Below are 23,589 nucleotides of genomic sequence, written 5' to 3' on the forward strand. Positions count from 1 at the left end.
TCTCAATTATCTATTTTATTAATATTTTGGGGCATTGCATTGAGCCATACAGCACAAAACAGGCCCTTCGACCCAACCATGGAAAGACTGAAATGTCCCTTGGTCACAAACCATGCACACAAATGATTGTTTCTAGCTTTTGATGAACAGTAAAATATAGATTTGTTGCTTAGTTTGTTCAGAAGCTTTTTGGTACAGTACAGAGAACATTTTCTGTAATCATTGTAATGATTTAATCAAAGTGATGGTCCACTTTCAAGTCTTCAGTAGTGGAACTTCAATACAGTCTTTAAATGTATGCTTTTAAATATAACTTCTTGCTACCACAGGTATACCATCCCATGTCATACTAAAGCTGCTCATTTTGATGTGGAGTGGAACAAAGAAGATGACTCCAATCTTTTAATAGGCATCTATGAATATGGATATGGCAGCTGGGAAATGATTAAAATGGACCCTGACCTCAATTTAACGCACAAGGTACAAGATTGCTCTAGAAATGAAAAATGATAGGCATATTCACCAGGTTGGGCAGCAACTATGAAGAGAGAAATGGTTAACATTTCAGATTAGAATGTAAAAGATTTATTGTCCATCGATTAGATGGTTGCATACAGACACACTGTACAGAATGTCAAAATAATCTGGCATTCTTGCAATGTGGCAATATATTTCCCACTAATTATAAATTAATGCAAAACTTGCACATGCTTTAATCATCTATGGTGTAACAGAATGGTGGAGTTATAATACATCCCAGCTGAATTGCATCTACAAACATGCATTTGTAATGTATATTTCATCCACTTTTATAAATCATAAATTCCATTTGAACACTTCTGCTTTTGACCAATCTAATATGTTCCAGCAAACATGTTGAAAACTGACCAATTTTGAGTTCCAGGGTTTCTAATCAAGTTGCAGCTTTCCCTGCCTGGTTGATGGGAGAGGGTGGAGCAAGGGGCAGGATTTCTTGACCTTGGTAGTTGTTAACTTCATTTTTTTGTTGCATAAGATGATTTCTGGCCAGACCAGTTGGGCAAAGCAGTTCTACAACTTAAAAGACCAGTATCTTGGGGTTTGACTGTAAAATAAGTGCTAGAAGTAGCAAGAAAATTAAGAAACTTTGTCTTCTCTTGGCTGAAACAAGTGAACTTTTGAGATAATTAATTTGAAGGATTGTAGTTATCACATTAAAATAGAATCTTAATTTCAACCAGTTGTACAAATGGAATGATATTTTAATTCTACTTACGCTGGCGTTTTCTGTTAGGAAAATGTCTTTGTTAATCATTTCAATTTTTTTGTCGTTAGATTTTGCCTGATGATCCAGATAAGAAACCCCAGGCCAAACAATTGCAGACCAGAGCTGACTACCTCATCAAACTACTAAGTAAAGATCTGGCCAGAAAGGAAGCACAAAGGCTTGCTGAGGTAGACACTGCAGTACAGTATTCTCTGTTTCAAGTCTTCTGCACCATGTATCTGTTTCTATGGGTGGTTACAGTCGTATCAATACTAATGAAAGTCTGTATTTGTTCTAGGGGTGTAAGAGAGATAGGCTAGGCCAAATTTATTGCCCACCCCTAGTGAGTTACTCTTGGTAAACTACTGCAGTGTTGTGCTGCCACATTGGCATTAGACAAATAATTCCAGAACTTTGAAAGAACATTGTTACATATTTTGACGTCTGAGCTTGCAAGTCAACTTCTGTTAAGCTACAATGGGTGGGAAAGGGTAATGTGGTTGCACAACCAGCATCTCTCAAAAGGAGAAAAGGCAGAGGATTCATTTGCAGGACATGGTAGATGTTTCTCTTCCAGATTGCAATGAAATCTATTTCAAAAATTAAACTATGTAATGTACCTTAATTTCTAATGGTCACTCTGCTGCATTTAACTCATCCAGTGTTTGTGAAATAAAAGTGGTGGGCATTCTAGTTAATTAAATAAACAAGTTTTGAGATTTCTATTGAACTCCATTTTTTCACACTGGTTTTGCGCTTTAATTTATAAAGGTCAATTCAAGAAAAAGGAAGCCAAGGAATAAACGAAATAAAGCGGTAAAAATTGTGAAGGTAGAAGATGTTAAAAGCGATTCATCATCGCCACCACCTCCTTCAGTCAAAAGCTCAGATGAGGAAGGAGAGATCAAGGTATGGAGTCAAATGTTGCACAAGGATTATGGTAAACTGGAAAATTATTACCCAGTTTTGTGTCTGCAGCCCCACTCAGAACTCCACGAAACATGTCATGCTGATGAAAGGTTCTGATAGATAATCAACTTGAAAAGATAACTCTGCTTCTTTCTCCACAGATGCTGCCTGACCCACTGAGTATTTCCAGCATTTTTTCTTTGCCTCCTGCTTTCTGGTTTCCTGTCTGTATTTGTTTATGATATGTCAGAACTTCCTCCAGCTAAGCACAGGCAAGACCAAAGTTGTCCCGTTTGATTTTAAAAAGCACTGTACTCTTGTCATTTATTCCATCTTTCCCTTGTTCCTTACTCAGATTAAACCCATTAATGTACAGGTGTGGAACCCTGATCATTGCTGAGCTCAGAGATGGGTTCATGTCAAATAGAAAGTTCAAGGAAGAATAAACAGAATTATCTTGGGAGAAATAGGAAATAAATACAAGATGAGAATCTTGAAATTGGAGGCCAGAAGACTAGATAGATATAGAGGCAGCAGATTTCAAGACACAGTGAATTTTTTTCTTTTATTTATAGGATGACGCTGCCGGAGCAAAGCCCGCAAAAAAGAAATTGAAAGCAGAAAGAGATGTTGAAGAGAAAGAACAGGAAATTATAGTCAAGAGAGAGTCTGAAGAGAAAGAGATCAAAAAAGAGCCAAAAGAAACTAGAAAAGATAAAAAGGAAAAGGAAGAAAAGAAAGAAACAAAAGAAAAAGATGTCAAGAAAGAAATAAAAGAAAAGGAGGAAAAGGATAAAGAGCCTATTTATAAAGATAAAGAAGTAAAAGAAGAAAAGGTAAAACAGTAACAGTAATACAGTGCTGGTTACAGATCCATGTAGAACTTTATTCTTGCATTTACATTGAATTGTGAATTTCAATCATCTGAAGTAACTTCCAGAAAGAATAGATTGATGTTTGCTTGTTCCTTTGTGTCCCAGCATATTGCATCTTCATATAGGTTCCTCTCACCAGATTGGTGATGTGGCTTTTGTATAGTGTGGAATTGTGTGTATTTTACCAAATGGCAAATATGAAATGGAAAGTTTAAGTTGCTCACTTTTTTTTAATATAGAAGCTCAATTTCCCATGTTGAAATGTAGCAGATTAGCAGGTAGCCCATTTTGTCAGGACCGGGTACAAATATTATACACTGTGGTTGGTGGTCTGTTTAAAGATGCATGCAGTGAAGGGGGAATGCAGTCTCAAATGGAAAGCTCAGGGTGAGAATTAAGTACCTTGGTGGAAATGGGGAATATGAAGATAATGCTAGATCTTTTTGGAAAAAGCAGACTGCTTATAAACAGAAGAGGGTTCCAATGTTCATTTACAAATTCTCAAAAGAAGCTAAGTTTGAAGAACTAGAAATACTGATTAGAATTAGGGGACAAGACATTGTAGCTTTGATAGAAATCAGGCTTCGGCTTCAAGGTGTGAAGAAAAGAGAGGGACCTGAGCTTTTCAGTTTATGTAAGTGACTTGGATGAGGGATGGAAGGTATGGTTGCTGAATTTGCTGATGACATGAAGATAGGTAGGAAAGTATGTTGTGAAGAGACAAGATAGATTTTGTGAGTAAACAAAAGACCTGGCAAATATAGTATAATGTGGGAAAATTAATTAAAGCCAGTGATTAGGAAATCTAACAATGTTATTTATTGCAAGGGAATTTAAGGTAAAACAAAATTGGGAGGTCATGTTTCAGTTACATACGACATTGGGATCAGATCTGGAGTACTATGTACAGTTTTGTTCTCCTTAAGCAAGGATGTAAATGACATTTGAAGCAGTTCAGAGAAAATTTAATGGAACCGTACCAAGAATGGGTGGGTTGTGTCGTGAGGAAAGATTGGACAGGGTAGGCTTTATCTGATGGAGCTCAGAAGTGCAAGAGGCGACTTGATTGAAACAAAAGGTCCTGAAGGTTCTTGAGAAGCTGAACATGGAAAAGATCTTTTCTTGTGGTAGAATCTAGAAATAAGGATCACTTTTTAAAAATAAAAAGTTGCCTGTTTAAGACAGATGAGGTGGTGAAATTTTGAGTTGTGAGCCTTTGGAATCCTCTTCCTCAGGGCTATGAAGGCAATGTCTATGAATATTTTTATGGCAGAGGTAATTAATAAGCAAGTGAATGAACAGTGTTACCAGGGATAGGCAGGAGTGGGAGTTGGTGCATGATCTTATGGAATGACAAGGGAGGCTTGAGACACCGAGTGGTCTCCTACTGCTCCTAACTCATATAATACATTTACAGAAGACTGTAAGAAGGATTTGTGGAAAGAGCAGTGAAGTGCAATGTTAATTAGCATTAACTGAAGAACTGTTTAATGATAAGAGATAAATATCTTGCAGTCTCCTTGAAATTTGTGCTTTCCCTTTGGCCCATTGCTGCTGCTAATGTGCAATTCTGCTTGATGTAGGTAATCGAAGCTAAGCTAGAGATGAAGGAGAAGCCTAAGAAGACTGATACCCTAGTTCATTTTCCAGCAAGCAGTGATCCAGTTCCTATCACAGAAGAGACAGAAGAACTTGATCAGAATACATTTAGTATTGTAAGTATGAATGATGATGTTGACTGTAGATCATATGTTAAAGTTCAGTATTTGTCAAAGTTCCAACTGAAGACATCCTGCTGGTATAATTTTCTTCCCTGAAGTGCTTTTGTCACTGCTGCTGTTTACTTGAAGTGTTTAATTGTGTTTGTAGCTGCAGCTGGTTAGTGGAGCATGCTTTGCATTTTGCATAATATTAAAATTTGCAAGGTTTTGAAGCTGGCAGGACAAGTTAATGAGATCTTAAAAGGGATGTAAATATTCATTACAATCTAAATGTCATTGGTTGGTTTCATTCTGGACAACAGTTTCGGAGAGGATGCAGGTGGGATGTCAGAATGAGGAAGTTAAATTCTATGGAGAGACCTAAAAAGAATAGAGAAGGTTAAGGGAAACATGGAAGGACCCTGGAGGAAGAATTATTGAACAGGAAGAACAAGATAATTGGTAACTAAAAGAGAGGTGGTCTTTTTCCTTGCATGACTAGATGATACAATCTGGAATGCACTCCACGAAAATGTGATAGAAACTGTTTCAAAAGGGAATTGGATGTATACTTGTTAAAAGGAAAACACCAGAAAACTTTGGGAGTTCACCAGTGCACAGAGACTAATTAGATAGCTTGAAGAATTGCCAGTCAAGGTGACCAAATAGTTTCCAGTACTCTGATTGTAGTATTGCTATTCAGGGTGGGAAAATGATTTTGGCTTTTCTACATCAGCTGCATCCTCAGAGCATTTTACGTGTACACCAAGCTGGGACACAAGAGGTGCTCTTAATCAAGTTGTGCTTAGGAAATTACAGCTGGTTTCATGCATCCAAGAAGGAAATTGCAACAGGACACCTGCATCCAAAAAGACATCATTTAAGATTACAAAATATAGTGCTTGGTTAACTACAGTATTAAGTATTATTTATCTTCTGAAAAGGGCAATGTGGAGCATGCTCATTGAATTATTTCTTGCAAATATTAACAATCCCTTATTCTGTTTGAAAGAAAGGAAATAGCAATGTGCACCTCCCTAAGAAAATTAGATCAAGTTGTAACCTTATGGAAATCTGCCATTCTTAGATACATTTTCTTCCTGACCTGCGTCATTGATTATAGTTATGAAGTCAAGTACCTCCCAGTTTGGCACCATTACTTCATTGCAAATAAGCCCTTTTGAACATGCATCAAAACTAACTCCAGAAGGCTTTCTACCACCTGGAAAAGCAGTAGTTCTCAGCTGGTATGGTTTTCATCTTGGGGCTGTCACCTCGTATCAAAGTCCCAGTTCAACACTGCCAGATCCTTTTTACATTTGCCACATGAAAGTGAGTGGAGGTGAACAAGCATGTTGGAGGTAGTCATTAGCATAGCATAGAGTCATAAAGCACAGACTGTTGGCCCACTGTTCCCATAATGAACCCATCTGTACTCAACCCATTTTCTAGCTCCTAGCCCATAGTCTTCTATGCCTTGATGATTTAAGTGCTGATCTAGACATCTAAATGTTATAAAGGTCACCTCCACCACCCCATCATGTTGGTGGTATTATAAATTTGAAGACTACAATGTTGTCTTGGCTAGCACTGGTATGATTCATGAGTTATCGTAACTATGATTTTTGTTTTTCAGTGTAAAGAGAGAATGAGACCTGTAAAAGCAGCATTGAAACAGTTGGACAGGCCTGAGAAAGGTCTTTCGGAAAAGGAACAGCTGGAACACACCAGGCAGTGCCTGATTAAAATTGGAGACCACATCACTGAATGTTTGAAAGAATATTCGAACCCAGAACAAATCAAACAATGGAGAAAGTAAGCAATTTTAACCACTTTTTCATTGATCTTCACACATCTCAAAACATAATCAGGGAATGGTGAACATGAATGCTCCCTACAGAGGTCAGAAGCTCATAACGTTATACACAGTATATCATAAACCTTTAAGCCTAGTTATATGAGAGGATCTTGGTTGATAAAGTCACATTTAATTAAAATAACAGCAATCAAAATAATATCACAACCTGTTCCATGAAATTACTTGAGGAGCAGATTGTAGTTATGGAAGAGTTTGACATGTGAGGAAGGAGCATTGAGTGACATCACAGCTCAAATACTACTTAAGGGAAAAGTTAATTTATTTTTCAATGAACTGGCAGGGTAGTGTAGCGGTTAGCGTAACACTATTACAGCACCAGCGACCGGGTTCAGTTCCAGCTGCTGTCTGTAAGGAGTTTGTATGTTCTCCCTGTGTCTGCATGGGTTTCCTCTGGGTGCTCTGGTTTCCTCCCACATTCCAAACAAAACGACGTACAGGTTAGGAAGCTGTGGGCATGCTATGTTGGTGCTGGAAGCAAGTGACACTTGCGGGCTGCCCTCAGAACACTCTACACTCTACGCAAAAAGATGCATTTCACTGTGTGTTTCAATGTACATGTGACTAATAAAGATAGCTTATCTCTTGTCTTACTGTATGTCCATAAACTTATGATCAAGAATGCTCATCATTTATATGTAGAATGTTCTTCATGTGAATTTTAAGTAGAGATAAATATTTGGAACCCCAAATAGAATTGTCAGAATTGAATTTAAGTTTTTATACCTGTATGTGAGATAAGGTTGATTCTTTTAATATTGGTCTTTACTTGGAGACATATATAGGTATTAAGAGAAAGTTTTAGAAACTGACAGTGGAAAGGCCCATTTTGAATAAAGTATCTGACTCATGAGTATGGGACATCCAAACCACCACACCCTTCCAAGCATATGGGTTGCAGGAGCACACAAACCTTTCCGCTGCATAAGTCTAATCAACTTGTTGGCTTCTAGTTACTGCCATGAATGGTATATTTTGCTTGCATACTTTTAGTCGGTATGCAAATCCATCTATTGCACGCTGTTCTGTAGGGACCCTTTCAGTGTTTATGTTTGCACATGATTTGGTATTGGCTGTTCAAGTTGTGTGCTGATTGGCGTCCCTTATGCAGAAAGCAGGATGTCTAAGAATGCATGTGCATTTACATTTTCTATAACATGGGTATCCCACCTCTCCTATCACATCCATCTTGCGGCCATTGCCTTTTTTCAAATGTCTTTTTTTTACAGGATAAGGGACATAAGATTTGGGGAATGAATTTCCCTTAGATACCCAGTGACTGCATCAAGCATTTCCCAGTTCAAGGGAAGCACTAGAGATCCTATTAAGCATAAAATTAAACCCCAACCTGACCACGGACAATCCAAGTCCAAACCGAGCATGAAGATTAATAATTTTTTTTTCTGACCCATCCCTAAACCACTGGGTGGTCTGGTCTTGGATTGGGTAGTCAGATTTACTCAAACATCTAGACCTTGCTGAGCCAGCAGAAATTGTTTTTAGTTCTGTGGTTTGTAAAATGAGTAGGACAAGCGTCATCTTGCATATAATACAGCAGTGTAGGGAATAAGCAGAGACAGGTGGACTTAAACCAAAACTGCAAAAGTGTTATTTAAAAATGTACAGCTGCATCTATACCATAAAGCAAAACATAGCATCAGGAAACTTAAACACAGCAGAACTGCAGCTGACGTGCCAAAGGGCGAACAAAATTGTTTTTCCCTTGAACTTCGAAGCAGCATGGTCAACCTGCAGGCTTCAGGTGCTAGTCACCAGGCAACATTCTATACTGAACCGACTACCCTAGCCTAAGTCCAATTGGTCATAGCGTCATTATAGTGATTGCAAAGCAGAATGTTGCATCCAGTTCCTGGAGTCTCACTGTCCCAGTGTTCGAAGAACTATCAGATGCACTCAGCTGATTCGCACACTGATTAAAAGAGCCCCAGACACAATACAGGTGAAACACAATGGCTGGTGGAGGACAGCAGTGGCCAACTGCACAGTGATGGCTTTATGCAGTACTTCACTAGAGCATTTGTAGCTTTGTTTCTACTGTCAACTGAGGTGAATGTGTATAACAGCATAACTATGAATACAGTATGTTAATAGAAACATGCCTGTCAGCTAATAATATTTTCCATACCTGACCATCTCATGCAACTCCACTGTGTTCAGGTCATGTAGTCAGGCTCTACAAAGCACCTTCATTCTCTCCAACTGTGCATTAGCCCTACCATCAGACAAGTGCCTTCACTTTTATCAGTTGATCTAACAGCCTATTGAGAAACTTTGTCAGTTGTGCTCTACGTTAACTAGTCACTTGAAATGCAGCTGAGGTTATCACAAAGAAGACATGTTCATCCATTGACATGGACTGAATTTGAACAATTTCCCTTGGAAAACTGAGTTTTCACCAATTCCCACATGAGTGGAGTTTAAATGTTTGCATTTTCAAGACTTGAGCAGACCATAATCGACTTAGGATGATAATAATGAATTTAGTTGTGCTATCTTTTAAGGCTATGCAATTCTGTTTTTTTTAATTTCTAGAAATCTCTGGATCTTTGTTTCAAAGTTCACAGAATTTGATGCAAGAAAGCTGCATAAACTCTACAAGCATGCAATCAAGAAACGACTGGAGAATTCTCGGGTATGACTACATCAATGCTAGAAAAATCATTTGGCAGAACATAATGCTTATGACAGATTCTGAAAGTTCATTGCCCAAGATGGATTTATTAAAGTATCCTTTTACATATAAATGTCATCGTCATGGTCGTACATCATGGCAACAGGCCCTTCAACCCACAGAGCCCTTGTCAACTAACGGGCACACAATTACACTAGTCCCATTTTATTCTCCCCACATTCCCTTTGCATCTTATTCTATTAGCCCCTTCCTTTATTTTCTCTCTCCTGTTACCTTTGTAAGAACTTTTTGTTCATTTCGCTATATTCGTCTATTTTGTTTCTGTCTGAATATAAGTATGGTGACTCTTAAAACCTGTGCTGCTGAATCACAAGAATATGGGAACAGGAGTAGGCCACCTGGCCATTGAGTTTGCCCTGCGATACCATCATGGATCATCTATGCTGACCTCAACTTCTCTTCTCCTATAACCTCATTTCTTCAATCTTTCAAACATATATCATCTCCATCTTAAATATAACTAATGATTTGGCCTCCACAAGCCTTGGGGTGGGGGTGTGTCAAAGAGTTCCAGAGATTTACCACCCTCAAAGGAGAAATTTCTATGCACTTCAATTTTAAATGATCCCTTATTTTGCAGCTATGTTCCTGACTCCACTAGTAGTGAAAACAACTCTTCTACCCTATCAAGCCCCCTTAGGATCTTGTATGTTTGAATAAGATCACCCCTCATTCTTCTGAACTCCAAGGAATACAGGCCCAAACTGTCTAGCCTCTCCTGATAGGACAACTCTCTCATCCCAAACTGTGCACAGTATTCCAGATGTGGCCTCAGCAACACCCTGTACAACTGCAGTAAAAACCTCCCTATTCTCAAATTCCAACCCCTTTATAAAATACTGTTTGCTTTCTTATCTACTTGTTGGACCTGCCTGCTAACTTTTTGTGATTTATGCACTAAAACATCTAGGTCCCTCTGAACTTATTTGCAGTCCCTCTTCATTTAGACAATCCACTTCTTGATTGCTCTTACCAAAGAGCAATAACCTTGCACTTCCCTCCATTTAAACCAGGCTTTGGCACAATCCCTCAATCTGTATGTAGTTGCAGAATCACAATATTCTCACGCAATATGCCCTTCCACCTATTTTTGTAGCAAACTTGGGATCCTTGCATTTTGTTCCCTCTTTCAGGTCATTAATGTAAATAGTAAGCAGTTGAGGGCCCAGGAACCAATCCCTGCATACTCCGCTAGTTACATTCATCCAGCCTGAAAGGGATCTATTTATTTCAACTTTGTTTTCTGTGTGACAGCCAGTTTTCAGTCTGTGCTAACACACTCCTCCAACTCTGTTGGCTCTTAATTTATGTACCAGAATCGGGTTTATTATCACCGACTTGTATGTTGTGAAATTAGTTGTTTTGCGGCAGCAATGCAGTGCAAAGTCATAAAATTGCTATAAATTACAAAATAAATAGTGCAAAGGAAAAAAGTAGCGAAGTAGTATTCACAGACGGCTTAGAAATCTGATGAAGAAGTTGTTCCTAAATCATTGAGTGTGGGTCTTCGGGCTCCTGTACCTCCTCCCCGATGATACTAACGTGGAGAGGGCATGTCCTGGATGGTGAGGGTCCTTTGTGATGGATGCCGCCTTATTGAGGCACTGCCTCTTGAAAATGTCCTCGATAGTGGGGAGAGTTGTGCCCGTGATGGAGCTGGCTGAGTCTACAACCCTCTGCAGCCTCTTGCGATCCTGTGCATTGGAGCCTTCATACCAGCCTCTTAAGTGGTACCTTAAGTGGCAGCCTTTTGGAAATCTAAGTACACCTCATCTACAGGTTCCCCTCTCTCCCTGTCATATCCTCAAATAATTTGAGGAAATTGTTGAATGTGATTTTCCTTTCATAAAACCAGGTTGACTAGGTTTGTTTATATTCAGCTTTCCTAAGTGATGAGCTATTTCCTCTTTGATAGCATCTATTGTTGACAACATGCTAGAGTCAGTAATCAAACAATTGTTCCCCACCTTCTGTCTTCCTCCCTCTTTGAACAAGGGAGTCACATCGGCTGTTTTCCAATTTTCTGGTCTCTGCGCCCCCACCCTCCCGAAACTACATTGCAAAGCATTAGACTGTCCACCGAAGAGAATTTGCAATTAATAACAGCCATTCTTGAGGTTTCTGTGGTTGTGGCAATGAATTGCATCCGTTAATTCTTGAAAGCGGCAACATGGTTACTTGATATATTCAGTCCTTTTTCTAACCTTTTTCCATTTGTATTTCAAACTCCCCTTTCATCTTTATTTCATAAGAATTCCCGCTTTAATGACTGTCCCAAGTTGGAATTCTCGGAAGTGTATTTTTTTTAGTATTTTCAAGATCACATTCTACAAATCGTCCTTTCCACTTCCGTCGTTTTATTTCAGCCTTTGTGTGACCTCTGGCATGCTGCTGTCGATATGGTGATACTCCCTCCACTCTATTGCCACCATCTCCGTATGCTCTCGCGTCTCAGTCCTGGGACGGAACATAACTTGGAGGCAGTAGTGCTACAGCTGAAGCAAGCTGACATCATTAACATTCTGTTGAAAAATAAGCAATTCCAATGTTAACTTTTTTAAACTTGAGATATTTCTAAGATTGAAGTGTTATGAAAGCCTTTCCACTTGTAAACAGCTTTCAAACTTTGTGCTTCATCTGCTTTGTGTTTCAGCATAACGATCAGCACAGCAGTACCCTTAGTACCCAGCATGCCAAACTCACAGGTAAGGCCAGAGATTAAATTTTTATGCTTTTTGGTGAAAAATATTAAATGTCTACAGCTTCCAGTGAAAGTTCAGGGGTAATCTTCAGATATTTTGTTTCGTTGTGAATGTGTAAGAAATTGAGAAAATGATTAAATCATTGTTCCATTTTTATTGAACAGAATCTGAAAAACCCAAGGAGAATTCACACAATGACGACAGCAGTAGGGATAGTCATTCATCTGAACGACACCATTCATCTCATTATCACGATCATCACCGAGATCGTCACCATAGTGATTCCTATCGAAAAAGTGATTCCTCGAGAAAGAGACTGTATTCCTCTTTTAGCAATGGCAAAGACCACCGGGACAGAGATCATTACCGGACGGATAGCAGGTATGTTGAGGCAGCTTCTCGTCCTTTAAAAGATACAGTGTTGGATATGGAATACTTAAGCTTTGGAAAATCTATATTAAAGTTTATTGATGCAATGTTTTTGCTTTTGGCAATGACAGGATAAAAATTGTAAGACAAACTTGTGGCTACTTGGTTTTTTTTAAAGGTGGTCAATTTATTGCTTGAGAAGTAACTTGACAGCCGTGTAGAAATGCAGAAGGAAGGCATTCAGGCCATGTCAATATCAGCTAATTTTTTTTATATATATATATAGCTCTATATTCTCTGCTTCTAATCGTTAGAGGATATTTTTCTTAAGAAGCAATAATCTTGGCCTCAACTACCTCGTATAGCAATTCCAAGAAAACATTTTTCCTAATCTCTTCCTAACCATTTCAATTTGATGAGCTCCCTTCATTGATACCCAAGCACATTTCCCCATCCACCCCATTAAAACATTTATAATTTCAAAAGAATTCCATTACTTGTATTAGTCTTCCCTGCTTCAGCAAATGTAGTCCAGGAAGTTCATCCATTCTCAATAGTTCTTATCCTTTCAACCTGCAGAATTCTGTGCTGCTTGATAAAGAAATTGCACTTCCAAAGAGCCTTTCAGTCTCAGGGCATCGCTGGTTACCTGGATGCCTTGAATTACTTTAGTCACTTTTACTTTGAAAGGAAACCTGAGAAACAATTGTCTAGGCACCACAAATGAATCATTTGATTTAGAAATGCATCCATATTTACATAAACTTAGAAAGTAACCTGATCTCTTCCAATTTTACAGATATCACAGTGAAAGCAAGCATAGAAAACTTGATGATCACCGAAGTCGTGATCACCGATCCGGTCCAGAGGCCAGTTCAAAGGAGAGTCGCTCACACACTGACCACAGATCTCACTCGGATCACCGTTCTAGTTCAGAGCATCGATCTCATTCAGACCACCGATCCAGTTCAGAATACTCAGGCCATCACAAATCCTCCAGGGATTACAGATACCACTCGGACTGGCCAGTGGACCACAGGCCATCTGGTAGTGGTCCAAGATCTCCCTTGGATCAGAGGTCCCCATATGACTCTAGATCACCATTGGAACATAGATCCCCCCTTGAATACTCCTCTGATCACAAAAGTACCCCAGAGCACATCTGGAACAGCCGTAAAACATAACGGCACGTGATGTCGTGTCTTCACCCAATGCAGCCATAAAAAAGTGAACACAATAAATGCCTTATGTGACTTAAACATGCAGACAAGAGCTGCTTCTCGAGCAGTGATATTGTTACTCCTCCTTACAGGTTGCAAGGTTGTTATCTCAAGAAGAAAATATTTTTGTATTGAGGTTAATGCTGCACTGTGCTACAACTCTGTGGCATGTTTTGTTCCTGTTTTTTTTAAAATTCAAAGATGGACATGTTTACTACTGCCCCAAACACACTGGATCATAGAATTCATTCTTCTCAGACATGGAGGGCTTCAGTCTCATCAACCCAAATTATGTGTTGAAGAACAAATTTAAATCCATGCAAGTATGTTTTAACACAAGATTATGCAGGAACTTAGGAACGGAGTAAAAATTTAGACTGTTCAAAAGGCAGAGGATTCTAGTTCACCTCCCAAAGTTATTTGTATCGAGTCTGTTTACATTTTACACTGCGACCACATTGCCCAGTTCTTGGCAAGCTTGAATATTTAAATTCTGTACTTACAACTGTAAAATATTTTGTCGATCAATTGTAATGCCTTTGAAAATATACTACTGTAAATTATTGTAAATTTAGTGGATCGAATCTGAGCTTTTTTTCTTCTCAGGCTTTTTTTGACTACTTTCCTTTCCCCACCAACTCAGGCCTTCACATCATGAGTATAAAATCCATGTACTACAGTTTTTAATGAATTGTCATTGATGAAATTGCTGTTTAGAATGTAAAATGGGAAAGGGAAGATCAATTCCATTATATTTAGTCCTGTAGTACTTTTTTATTGATAACTTGTATTAGAAATGTGTTTATTTACTTTAAAACTCAGTGTTGTGATTGCTGTAGTAACTAAATAGGAGAAACTCCTTAAAATTCAGATGTCAGATTATAGTTTGAGATACGTTTTATAAACAGAGCGACTTTTCCCCCTCCCCACCTTAAGATTCCATTTACAAGAAGAACAATAAAATGAGGTGAATTTGATATAACACCTTCCCTATTCTTTTCCCTACTAAAACAGGCAATAATATGAAATGTGCTATGCAGTCAGACGAATTTCCAACGCATTGGTGAACTGGGGAAACTATATGGTGTTAGAATGCACACCGATGTAAATATCTGCTATATATTACAAAGTAAATTTACAGAGAATGACGTGTGAATTCCTGACATCTTTTTCACCATGGAAGAAAAATGTCAGATTTGTATAAACCAACAAATCCATTACCAGTCTCTCTTCCCATCCCCTTTGTTTTTTCCAGAAAGTATCACAGACTTTTTAATAAAGTAATTTTGTAACTCTCCCTTGCAAATGTGTGGTTTAACTTTGGTTAAAAAAAAAGCAGTTGTGCCAAGTGATAATCAGGTAGACAATATAGTTGTGAATAAATTACACAAAGTGAACTGCTGTAGAGATGTAAATATAGTTTATATGTGCAAATACTGAAAAAATCTGATCTATGCTATTTAGTCCCATGTTTCCCAGCCCTATGAATGTGACAATGCATTGAGAAATGATCAACGTTTATTTGCATAACAAAGTATTTTTGCAGTTCCACAAAATAGTGTGTCATTAAAGGACTGGATGAATGATGTCCTGTTATTATAAATATAGAATAAAAGACAGGAGAGCTATACCTCAAAGTTCAGATGAAGTATTGACTGTTAAAAAATCAATTTTTTCACCTTATCCTGAAGTGTTGTTTGAAAAGATCTTGGGAATACCACAGAGATTCTATTAATTCTACTTGTGATATGAACCAATAGATGATCCATACCCTGAAGCCATTGATATATTTATGAAAGACCAGTTTTGATTCTTTCAAATACATTCATCAGTAATTATGTTGAGGTAAATACTGCAGCTTTCAGAAAACAATAGCCACTTCTATGTTTACTGAATCCTTTAAGCTTTGAAGTACTGTAGATTAGTAACATTTGCAATAGCAAATACTCTGTAATTGGCACCAGCTGAATATTTTAAAATTGAATCGGGTAAATTTATAAAAATCTTTGTTCAAAATGTTCTTTGAATGACCAGTATATTTTTTTTAATAATGGGACTCTCATCGATGGTGTTTATCTACTGTAGAGAATAGAGGTTTCATTTTCAATTCTTCCTATTAATGTTCGGGTCTAACTAAGGCTGAGGTGTTTGATTAGCAGAGGATTCAGAATGGTAGTACTTCCAAGCCATTGGAAGGATGTTTTGTGAAGACCTGGGTGATGTACCTATCACCTAATCAAATGGGTATTGTAACTTCTGGGGAGTGACAAAAGGTGCTTTATGGTATTGGTTTAATATTGTCACTTGTACTGAGGTACAGTGCAAAACTTGTCTTGCATACTGATCGTACAAGTCAATTCATTACACAATGCAGTTACATTGAGTTAGTACAGAGTGCATTGATGTAGCACAGGTAAAAACAATAACAGTACAAAGTGTCACAGCTACAGAGAAAGTGCAGTGCAATAAGGTGCAAGGTCACAACAAGGTAGATCGTGAAGTCATAGTGCTCTAGCATCTGGTGATAGTGCTGTTATCAGGTTGTATAAGAAGCAAACCAAGCACTGATCTATAGCAGAGAGACAAAAAATTCTGCAGATGCTGGATGTATCTGGAGCAATGCACAAAAAGTGCTGGAGGAACTCAGCAGGTCAGGCAGCATCCATGGAGGGAAATAAACAGATGACATTTCGGGCTGAGACCTTTCATTGGGATTGGAAAGGAAGAGGGCAGAAGCCAGAATAAGGTAGTGGGGGGAAGGGGAGGAGCACACGCAGGCAGGGGAGAGGTGAAATAGGATCTATAGCAAGCTTGTTAACATTTTGCAGGTTGTGAGTGGAAGCTTTGAGGTTAATGGGAGAGCTAGAACACACTTTTTAAATTTAAAAGTTTATAATATTTGGAAATAAGGCAATGATAATGACACAGAATGGGTTTTTAATTAAACAGTAATTAGGGCTTTGTACACCATTAATCTCAGTTATACCTCATTTAATTTTCAGTAATTTTTTACAGCATGAATTGCTCCTGGGTAATTGAAGTCCTCATCAGACTGCTGAACACAAGAGCACACCCAGGATGAAGGAATTGATGGCTTTGTGGCCAAGTTTGCAGATGATACAAAGATAGGTGGAGGGGTAGGCAGTGTTGAGGAAGCTGGGAGTCTGCAGAAGGACTTGGACAGGTTGGGGAAGTGGCAGATGGAGTACACCGTAGGGAAGTGTACGGTCATGCACTTTGGAGGAATAAATATTTTCTAAATGGGAAGAGAATTCAGAAATCAGAGGTGCGAAGGGGCTTGGGAGTCCTAGTGCAGGATTCCCTAAAAGGTTAACTTGCAGGTTGAGTCAGTAGTAAGAAAGGCAAATACAATGTTAGCATTCATTTCAAGAGGACTGGAATGGAAAAGCAAGGATGTAATGCTGAGGCTTTATAAGGCATTGGTCAGACCACATTTGGAGTATTGTGAGCAGTATTGGGCCCCCTATCTAAGGAAGGATGTGCTGGCGTTGGAGGTGGTCCAGAGGAATGAAAGGGTTAATGAGTGAGGAGTGTTTGATGGCTCTGGGCCTGTACTCGCTGGAGTTTAAAAGGATGAGGGGGGATCTCATTGAAACCTTCCGAATATTGAAAGGCCTGGATAGAGTGGATGTGGAGAGGATGTTTCCAGTAGTGGGAGAGTCCAGGAGCAGAGGGCACAGCCTCAGGATAGAAGGACATCCCTTTAGTCAAGAGATGAGGAGGAATTTCTTTAGCCAGAGGGTGGTGAATCTGTGGAATTCATTGCCACAGATGGCTGTGGAGGCCAAGTCATTGGGTATATTTAAAGTGGGGGTTGATAGGTTCTTGATTAGTAAGGGCATCAAAAGTTAAGGGGAGAAGGCAGGAGAATGAGGTTGAGAGGAAAAAGTAAATCAGCCATGATCGAATGGCTTAATTCTGCTCCTATGGCTTATGGCCTTATGTAAGGCAGAAAATCATTTGACAGCAGTTTCTGGATTTCTGTTTAACTGAAGATTGATGGACTCCAGTCATTGCTGAAGGTTTTCTCTATTGTAACACAGTGGTTAACCTTCCATTGTTTTTGGTGCAAATTCCAGGCTAATATGAATCTTGATGCAGCTTTCCTTCAATTATATGCTGCAGAATCACTCTTAACAATTTCAGTCTTGCACTGACACTTCAAAATATAAATTAGTGCCAAATAATGAGCTGAATAGTAAGAGATCAAGATATTTACCTGACACATTTAATTATCTGCTGGGTTAAACAGTGACACTGTGGTTTTCAGTGTCCTGAACTCAATATATAGCACAGGAGTTCACATATCTATAAAAAAAAATCTGAATTATTTTCCCCAAATTTTGTTTTGGGACATTTTCCACCTGCAAGTTAAACTGTATCTAATGTAAACCTTGTACAATATGACATCAAAGTCTGAGTAAATGGCTGCAAACTAGGCATGACACTTTCCACATCTCTCATCTATGCTTAAATTCAGCAGGAGACCAATATAATCTTTCAGAAGTAATGATATTCTTGTTATCATAAAATGAGTTTGTCAATCCCCTATAATAAATAATGCAATGACATATTCTGCAGGTGTTTGTCAGCTACCAATTCATCTTGCATGATAATAGTCTGAGACAATTTAAAAATATATATTTTAAAGTTGGAAGTAGTCTGCAGGGCTTACACTTTGTCATTTCTTCTGCCTATAAACTGTTCTTAGCACCTTGCCCTCCGTACTTTAATTGGGTGTTTCCCTTTAATGCTTCATGTTTTACTCAACAAGTCACAATACCTACCGTCAGAGATCTACAGGTATGTTGTAAGACAACAAATGAGCACCAATGACCTGCCTCTTCCCTGTAGCTGTTTAATTGTTCACCATCATTTATGACTCGATGCAACAGGACTGCAAAGATTTGATCCTATATATTGTCAGATCAATTAGCTGTTTTTGCTCTTTAGCATATATGTAGTCCTGTGTTGTGCTTTACTAGGTTGACACTTCAAGTCTTGTTACATCTGGGGCTGCTCCCACCACCCCCCTCTGAAGTCATTTAACCAGGTATAATCTCTTAGCTTGTGAGATACCATGGGGTGGCAGGATGATGAAATATTTAAATTTGTTTTGGTGAATGAACAGAATAATGTTAGAAATAGAAATTGCCTCAACAAGCCTAAAATCGCCTCTCTGACTAGCTCTCCTGAGTTTTAAAAAATCAATTAAGTTTACAGTAAGTTAACAACAAGGGTGTAATAATAAATATTTGAAGTCAAGTCACTGTCAGATTTTATCCTGAGTAATTCCTTCAATGTCAGTCTGGATGGCGGTATCAGGACTCTGGTCCCATGCTTAGGTTTGAATAACATTTTTCTCTATTAATAGAAGAAAGAATGCCATAAATCAAACAGGCAATGTGTCTGGGAGGACACAACAGAAACCTCTTTTAGGGAATCTCATTTCATATATGACCCCATAAAACCAGAGAAAATGTGATTTTAGATGAGATGGTCAAAGTAAGGTGGTGACCTCATCTCTTACCACCTGAGCTTTCTTCTTAAAGCTCAATGTTTGTCATTTCAAGAAAAAAAAGTGAGAGGAAAGATTTTACAATGTATTGCTTCTAGTTTTTTTTGTTCAAATTGTAAAAATATCCAATTTAGTCCTGTATCTGCACTTGCACTCCATAGATCGGAAAATTAAGTAGATGTTCAACTTGCTTTTGAAAGTCAGTATGGAATCTCCCTCTGTGCACTGCATATCTGAGTAACTCACTGTGGGGAAATTTAATGTTCATTTCTTCTCTAGTTCTATTTTTTTTTGAATCTTTAATTTCTAGCTACTGATCCAATTACTCTTTAAAGCACAATTTTGAATATGTAGATCTTGCTTTCATTTTCCTCATTTTCAGGAGAACAATCCCAGCTTCTTAAATCTCTCAATAAAATCAAAGTCCTTCATTCTTGGCAGCATCTCTCTAAACCTCCTCCTGAAGACCAAGGCATTCCTTCCTAAAATGTACTGCTGAGGCTTGGACACATTGCACCAGCCAAGGCCCAACCCAAAGGTTTAGATTACTTGTAAATCAGACACTGACTTCAAAACAAAGAGCCAAATATCTGTTGTAGCTTTTAATTAACTTGCCCTGCCATATTCAAATATTTTGTCATTATACACACCTTTGCTTTTGTAACCCCTTCAAAAGAGAATACTCTTTTAGATTATACTAGTTCTGCATGTTGTTTCTCCCAGAGAATCACATCACACTTTCCTCTACAATCCAAGAAACATCCTTCACTATTACACACTCTTCTGTCCCTATTTTAATGATTCCAAAATTACCACCATTCCCTTAATCCAATATTTTCTGAATAAACCTGTATTGCAGTATTTAATTAAAAGATTTAAGAAAGTTCATATAATACAGGTGTGTGCTTCATGTCATTGAAGAAGAATGGTTAGTCAGATACAGTTATCCTTTAACAAATCTTTGCAGGTTATTAATTATTGTCTGTGCTACATTGTAGGAATTAATTATACCACTGATAATCTCTGGTAGTTTTCCCCTTATTGATATTGGACTGACTAGCATTATTCAAAGAATTGGGCTCCAGCCTCTTCAGAGTCCTATCCTTGTATGATGAGGGGCTAAACAGAACTGGAGATAAGATAGTTTTGCATGTCTTGCCAAACTTATCCACTCCATCCTGCTGAGTACTCTTTACAAAGATCAGAAATGCATTGAATAGTTGACATTGGCGACTGCATACTGGAGTGATGTGCACAGGTGTTGGGGGTCCGACTGAAAGTCTCGTGCTAGGTTGGATACAGTAGAGCCAAAAATGCACTGGTGGGGCATGAAACAATTCACGGCAGAAACTCTCAACAGATCAGCCGTGATTGTCGAGAGACAGTTAACACTTGCTACCTCAACTGCTGAGCTTTTCCTATTTTAATTTCCAGCATCTGGTTCCTTTTAAAGGCTTAAGAAGGGTGGCACTGTAGTGGAGTAAGTGGTACTGGTGAAACCTGGGTTCGATCCTAACCCGAGATGCTGCCTGTGTGGAGTTTTCACGTTCTCTCTGTGACCACATGGGTGTATTAGTTTCTTCCCATTTCCAAAAGTCTTGCTGGTTGATAGGCTTAACTGGTTAATCTAAATTACCCTTCAGTGCAGCTGGTGGTAGAAGAATCAGTGGGGGGGGTTGATGAGCATGGGGAGAGAGAGAGTGGGATTGATGGATTGATCCGAGAGCCAGCATTGATTCAAAAGGCCAAATGGCTTCCTTCTATGTCATGAGAAACATGGTGTGAAATGAGTGGAGATTACTTCATGCCTGCATTAGCTGCTTCACTAGTATGAACTTGTATGTAATTATAACCCTAGATCTTCTGCAAAATTCAATAGATGTTTTCAAGGCCAGAATCCTGATACCCTGCCAAGTGCTAAACTCCTTCATTCAGGTGTTACTGATCCATTAGACTTACTGTGCTTCCCAGGACCAGTAGAAAATATCCCAGCAATTACCTCATTCAGCAATATATCCAGCTACCCCATCTTTGACCTGAAAGCTCTTTGGAGTAAACAGAAGCTAAAATTTAATCCATTAACACACATACGTTATGCACAAATTGCAGATAAAAATCATTTTACTCAAGGAAGACTGTGATAGCAGCAAGCTCCAGGTAAAATAGTGTCCATTGAGAAATTGCCCAGGTACTTCAGTGCTTGATTCACCTTAGTGTGGCTGCCATTTTCTTGGCATCAGTCACAGTTAATGGCCCATCCTTGCTGGGAGATATTGGAGCTTTTCGAGCAATCTCTTGCTGTGAAGGATCAGCGAAGGTCAAAGTAGGAGTCTAGTTATTAGGAAGAGAGACATCAGCCATATGTTGCACTATGTGACATAGCACTATGTGACTACAACACAGCATCTGCTAACCTCAGTTTTCATTTAACAGTATTATGGAAACTGCTTTATTGCTGAGCCTTTCACTGGTCACAACTTGTGCAAATTAAATCATTGCGATTACTGGCTCTTTTGTCGGTCAACACCCCATGGTGATCTGGTACAACAATTGGGTCAGACCACAGCACTGGAGCGGTGAAGATGCTGCCTAGGCACATAGGAAGTGGCTGTGTTGCCCCAGCCCCTCACTTCCAAGGCAGCCTTTCCTGCTGTTGTACTGTCACTGGACAGGTAAGGTTCCTTAAGTTCTAACTTGATATCCAGGGATCATGTCAGCATTGGTGCAGCAGTTCCAAGCTGCTGACAGGTTTTAAGGGCATTTGGTGTGTGGAAAACACCATGGCCCAGCTCTTAGCAGGAGCATGCACTATTGGACATGACAATCACATCCAGCACACAGTAGTGATCTGAGTGCAAATGGGGTTGGCTCAGATTTGCAGTTCAGTTCACCTTCCAGGTGAGTTGTGTAAAACGGACACATCACCAACTGCAAATACTCACACCTGACAAGGCTTGGCCCCTTGGACTTGAGGCTTTAACGAACAGGCAAATGAGGAACAGGACTGGGTCACTCTGCTCATTGGGTCGGATTGTAACATTAACTCTGCATTCCCACCTCCCTGGTAACTTATCAACCCCTTGCTCATGCACCTATGTAGTTTTGCCTAAAATAAAGTGAAAGACTCTGCTTCCACTGCCCTTTGAGGAACAGCGATCCAGAGACTCTCAAGTCTTTGGGAGAAAAAAAATTCACCTCTTTGTCTTAAATATGCAACCCCTTATTTTTAAACAGAGACTCCGAGTTCTAGGTTCCTTCACAAGAGGATACATTCTCTCTACGTCCACCCTTCAGGATCATATATGTTTAAGTCAAGTTCCCCTAGACTCCTCCACGGATAAAAGACTAGCCTACCCAACCTTTCCTCATAAGATAACCCACCCATTCCAAGTACTGGATGAACATGGATTGTTTTCTCTGGAGCATTGGAGGCTGAGGGGCGATCTGATAGAAGTGTATAAAATTAGGAGAGGCGTAGATAGAGTATTTTTTTCCAGGGTAGAAATGTCAAATACTAGATCGCATCAGTTTAAGGTGAGAGGGGGAAAATTTAAAGTCGCTTTATGAGGCAAGTTTTTTTTTACATAGAGTGGTAACATGCTAGCAGGGGAAGTGCTGGAAGCAGATACGCCAGCAATGTTTAAGAGACATTTAGACAGGCACATTAACAGGCAAAGAGTGGAGGGGTTGTGAACAATGTGCAGACAGATGGGATTAGTTTAAATTGGCATAGTTGGCACAAACATCATGGGCCAAAGGACTTACATTAGTTCTATTAGTCTGGCAAACCCTCTCTGAACTGCTTCTGACACATTAACATCCTTGTATAAAAAGACCAAAAGACCTACAGTTACTCCAGAGACTCTCACCTTGAAACTTTAACCGTTTCCTTTTTCCACAGATGCTGCCTATCCGCTAAGTGTTTCGATTGTTCCATGTTTGTGATTTATTGTGATTGCCCTTTTATGAAGTTGAAGTCTTTCAAACTTCCCTTTACTTACAAGGGCAACCACAGCTGGAGAACAATTAAAGTACTAACACTAACAAAATATGAAAAATAAATCTTAATACTTGAAAAGGAAACTTTGGTTATCTCTTGTAGCCATGCTGGTAATTTGTAAACAAGTGACATAAATTGCTGAAAGGACCCTTTGACATGTTGGGGGTATGAAGATACAAGTCGAGTGATGACGTGGTGATGAAACATGGTGCTGCAAAGTTCTTACAGATCTTTACAGCATCTGTGAATCTCAGAAATGTTCCACTTACTGTGGGATGATGTTAGCAAACCTCTCATTAACAGACATCAGAGGTACATGTTGCTGCTCCTGTTTTATTTAATTGAGACACATAGGCACACAACCCAAGTACATAATACAAGATACCATCAAGCTAGAAAGGAGGAAGAAACAAGATGAGTTAATGAAGATATAGTGGTTC

General features: G+C 38.9%; 1 protein-coding gene across 2 annotated transcripts in view; it reads left to right on the plus strand.

Moving 5' to 3' along the window:
* chd1 (chromodomain helicase DNA binding protein 1) overlaps positions 1 to 14,905 on the plus strand; it is a 105,646-nt gene extending 90,741 nt beyond the window's left edge. For both annotated transcript variants that reach the window (XM_052019623.1, XM_052019624.1), the window contains exons 28-37: positions 330 to 480; positions 1,315 to 1,434; positions 2,018 to 2,155; positions 2,731 to 2,991; positions 4,614 to 4,745; positions 6,367 to 6,545; positions 9,160 to 9,259; positions 11,973 to 12,024; positions 12,186 to 12,402; positions 13,190 to 14,905. In XM_052019623.1, coding sequence (XP_051875583.1) covers positions 330 to 480; positions 1,315 to 1,434; positions 2,018 to 2,155; positions 2,731 to 2,991; positions 4,614 to 4,745; positions 6,367 to 6,545; positions 9,160 to 9,259; positions 11,973 to 12,024; positions 12,186 to 12,402; positions 13,190 to 13,574 — 1,735 coding nt within the window. In that variant the 3' untranslated portion in view covers positions 13,575 to 14,905. The remainder of the gene's footprint in view (positions 1 to 329; positions 481 to 1,314; positions 1,435 to 2,017; positions 2,156 to 2,730; positions 2,992 to 4,613; positions 4,746 to 6,366; positions 6,546 to 9,159; positions 9,260 to 11,972; positions 12,025 to 12,185; positions 12,403 to 13,189) is intronic.
* The last annotated feature ends 8,684 nt before the right edge of the window (positions 14,906 to 23,589 follow it).

This window comes from Pristis pectinata, chromosome 7 (assembly GCF_009764475.1).
Source record: "Pristis pectinata isolate sPriPec2 chromosome 7, sPriPec2.1.pri, whole genome shotgun sequence".
Classification (NCBI taxonomy): domain Eukaryota; kingdom Metazoa; phylum Chordata; class Chondrichthyes; order Rhinopristiformes; family Pristidae; genus Pristis; species Pristis pectinata.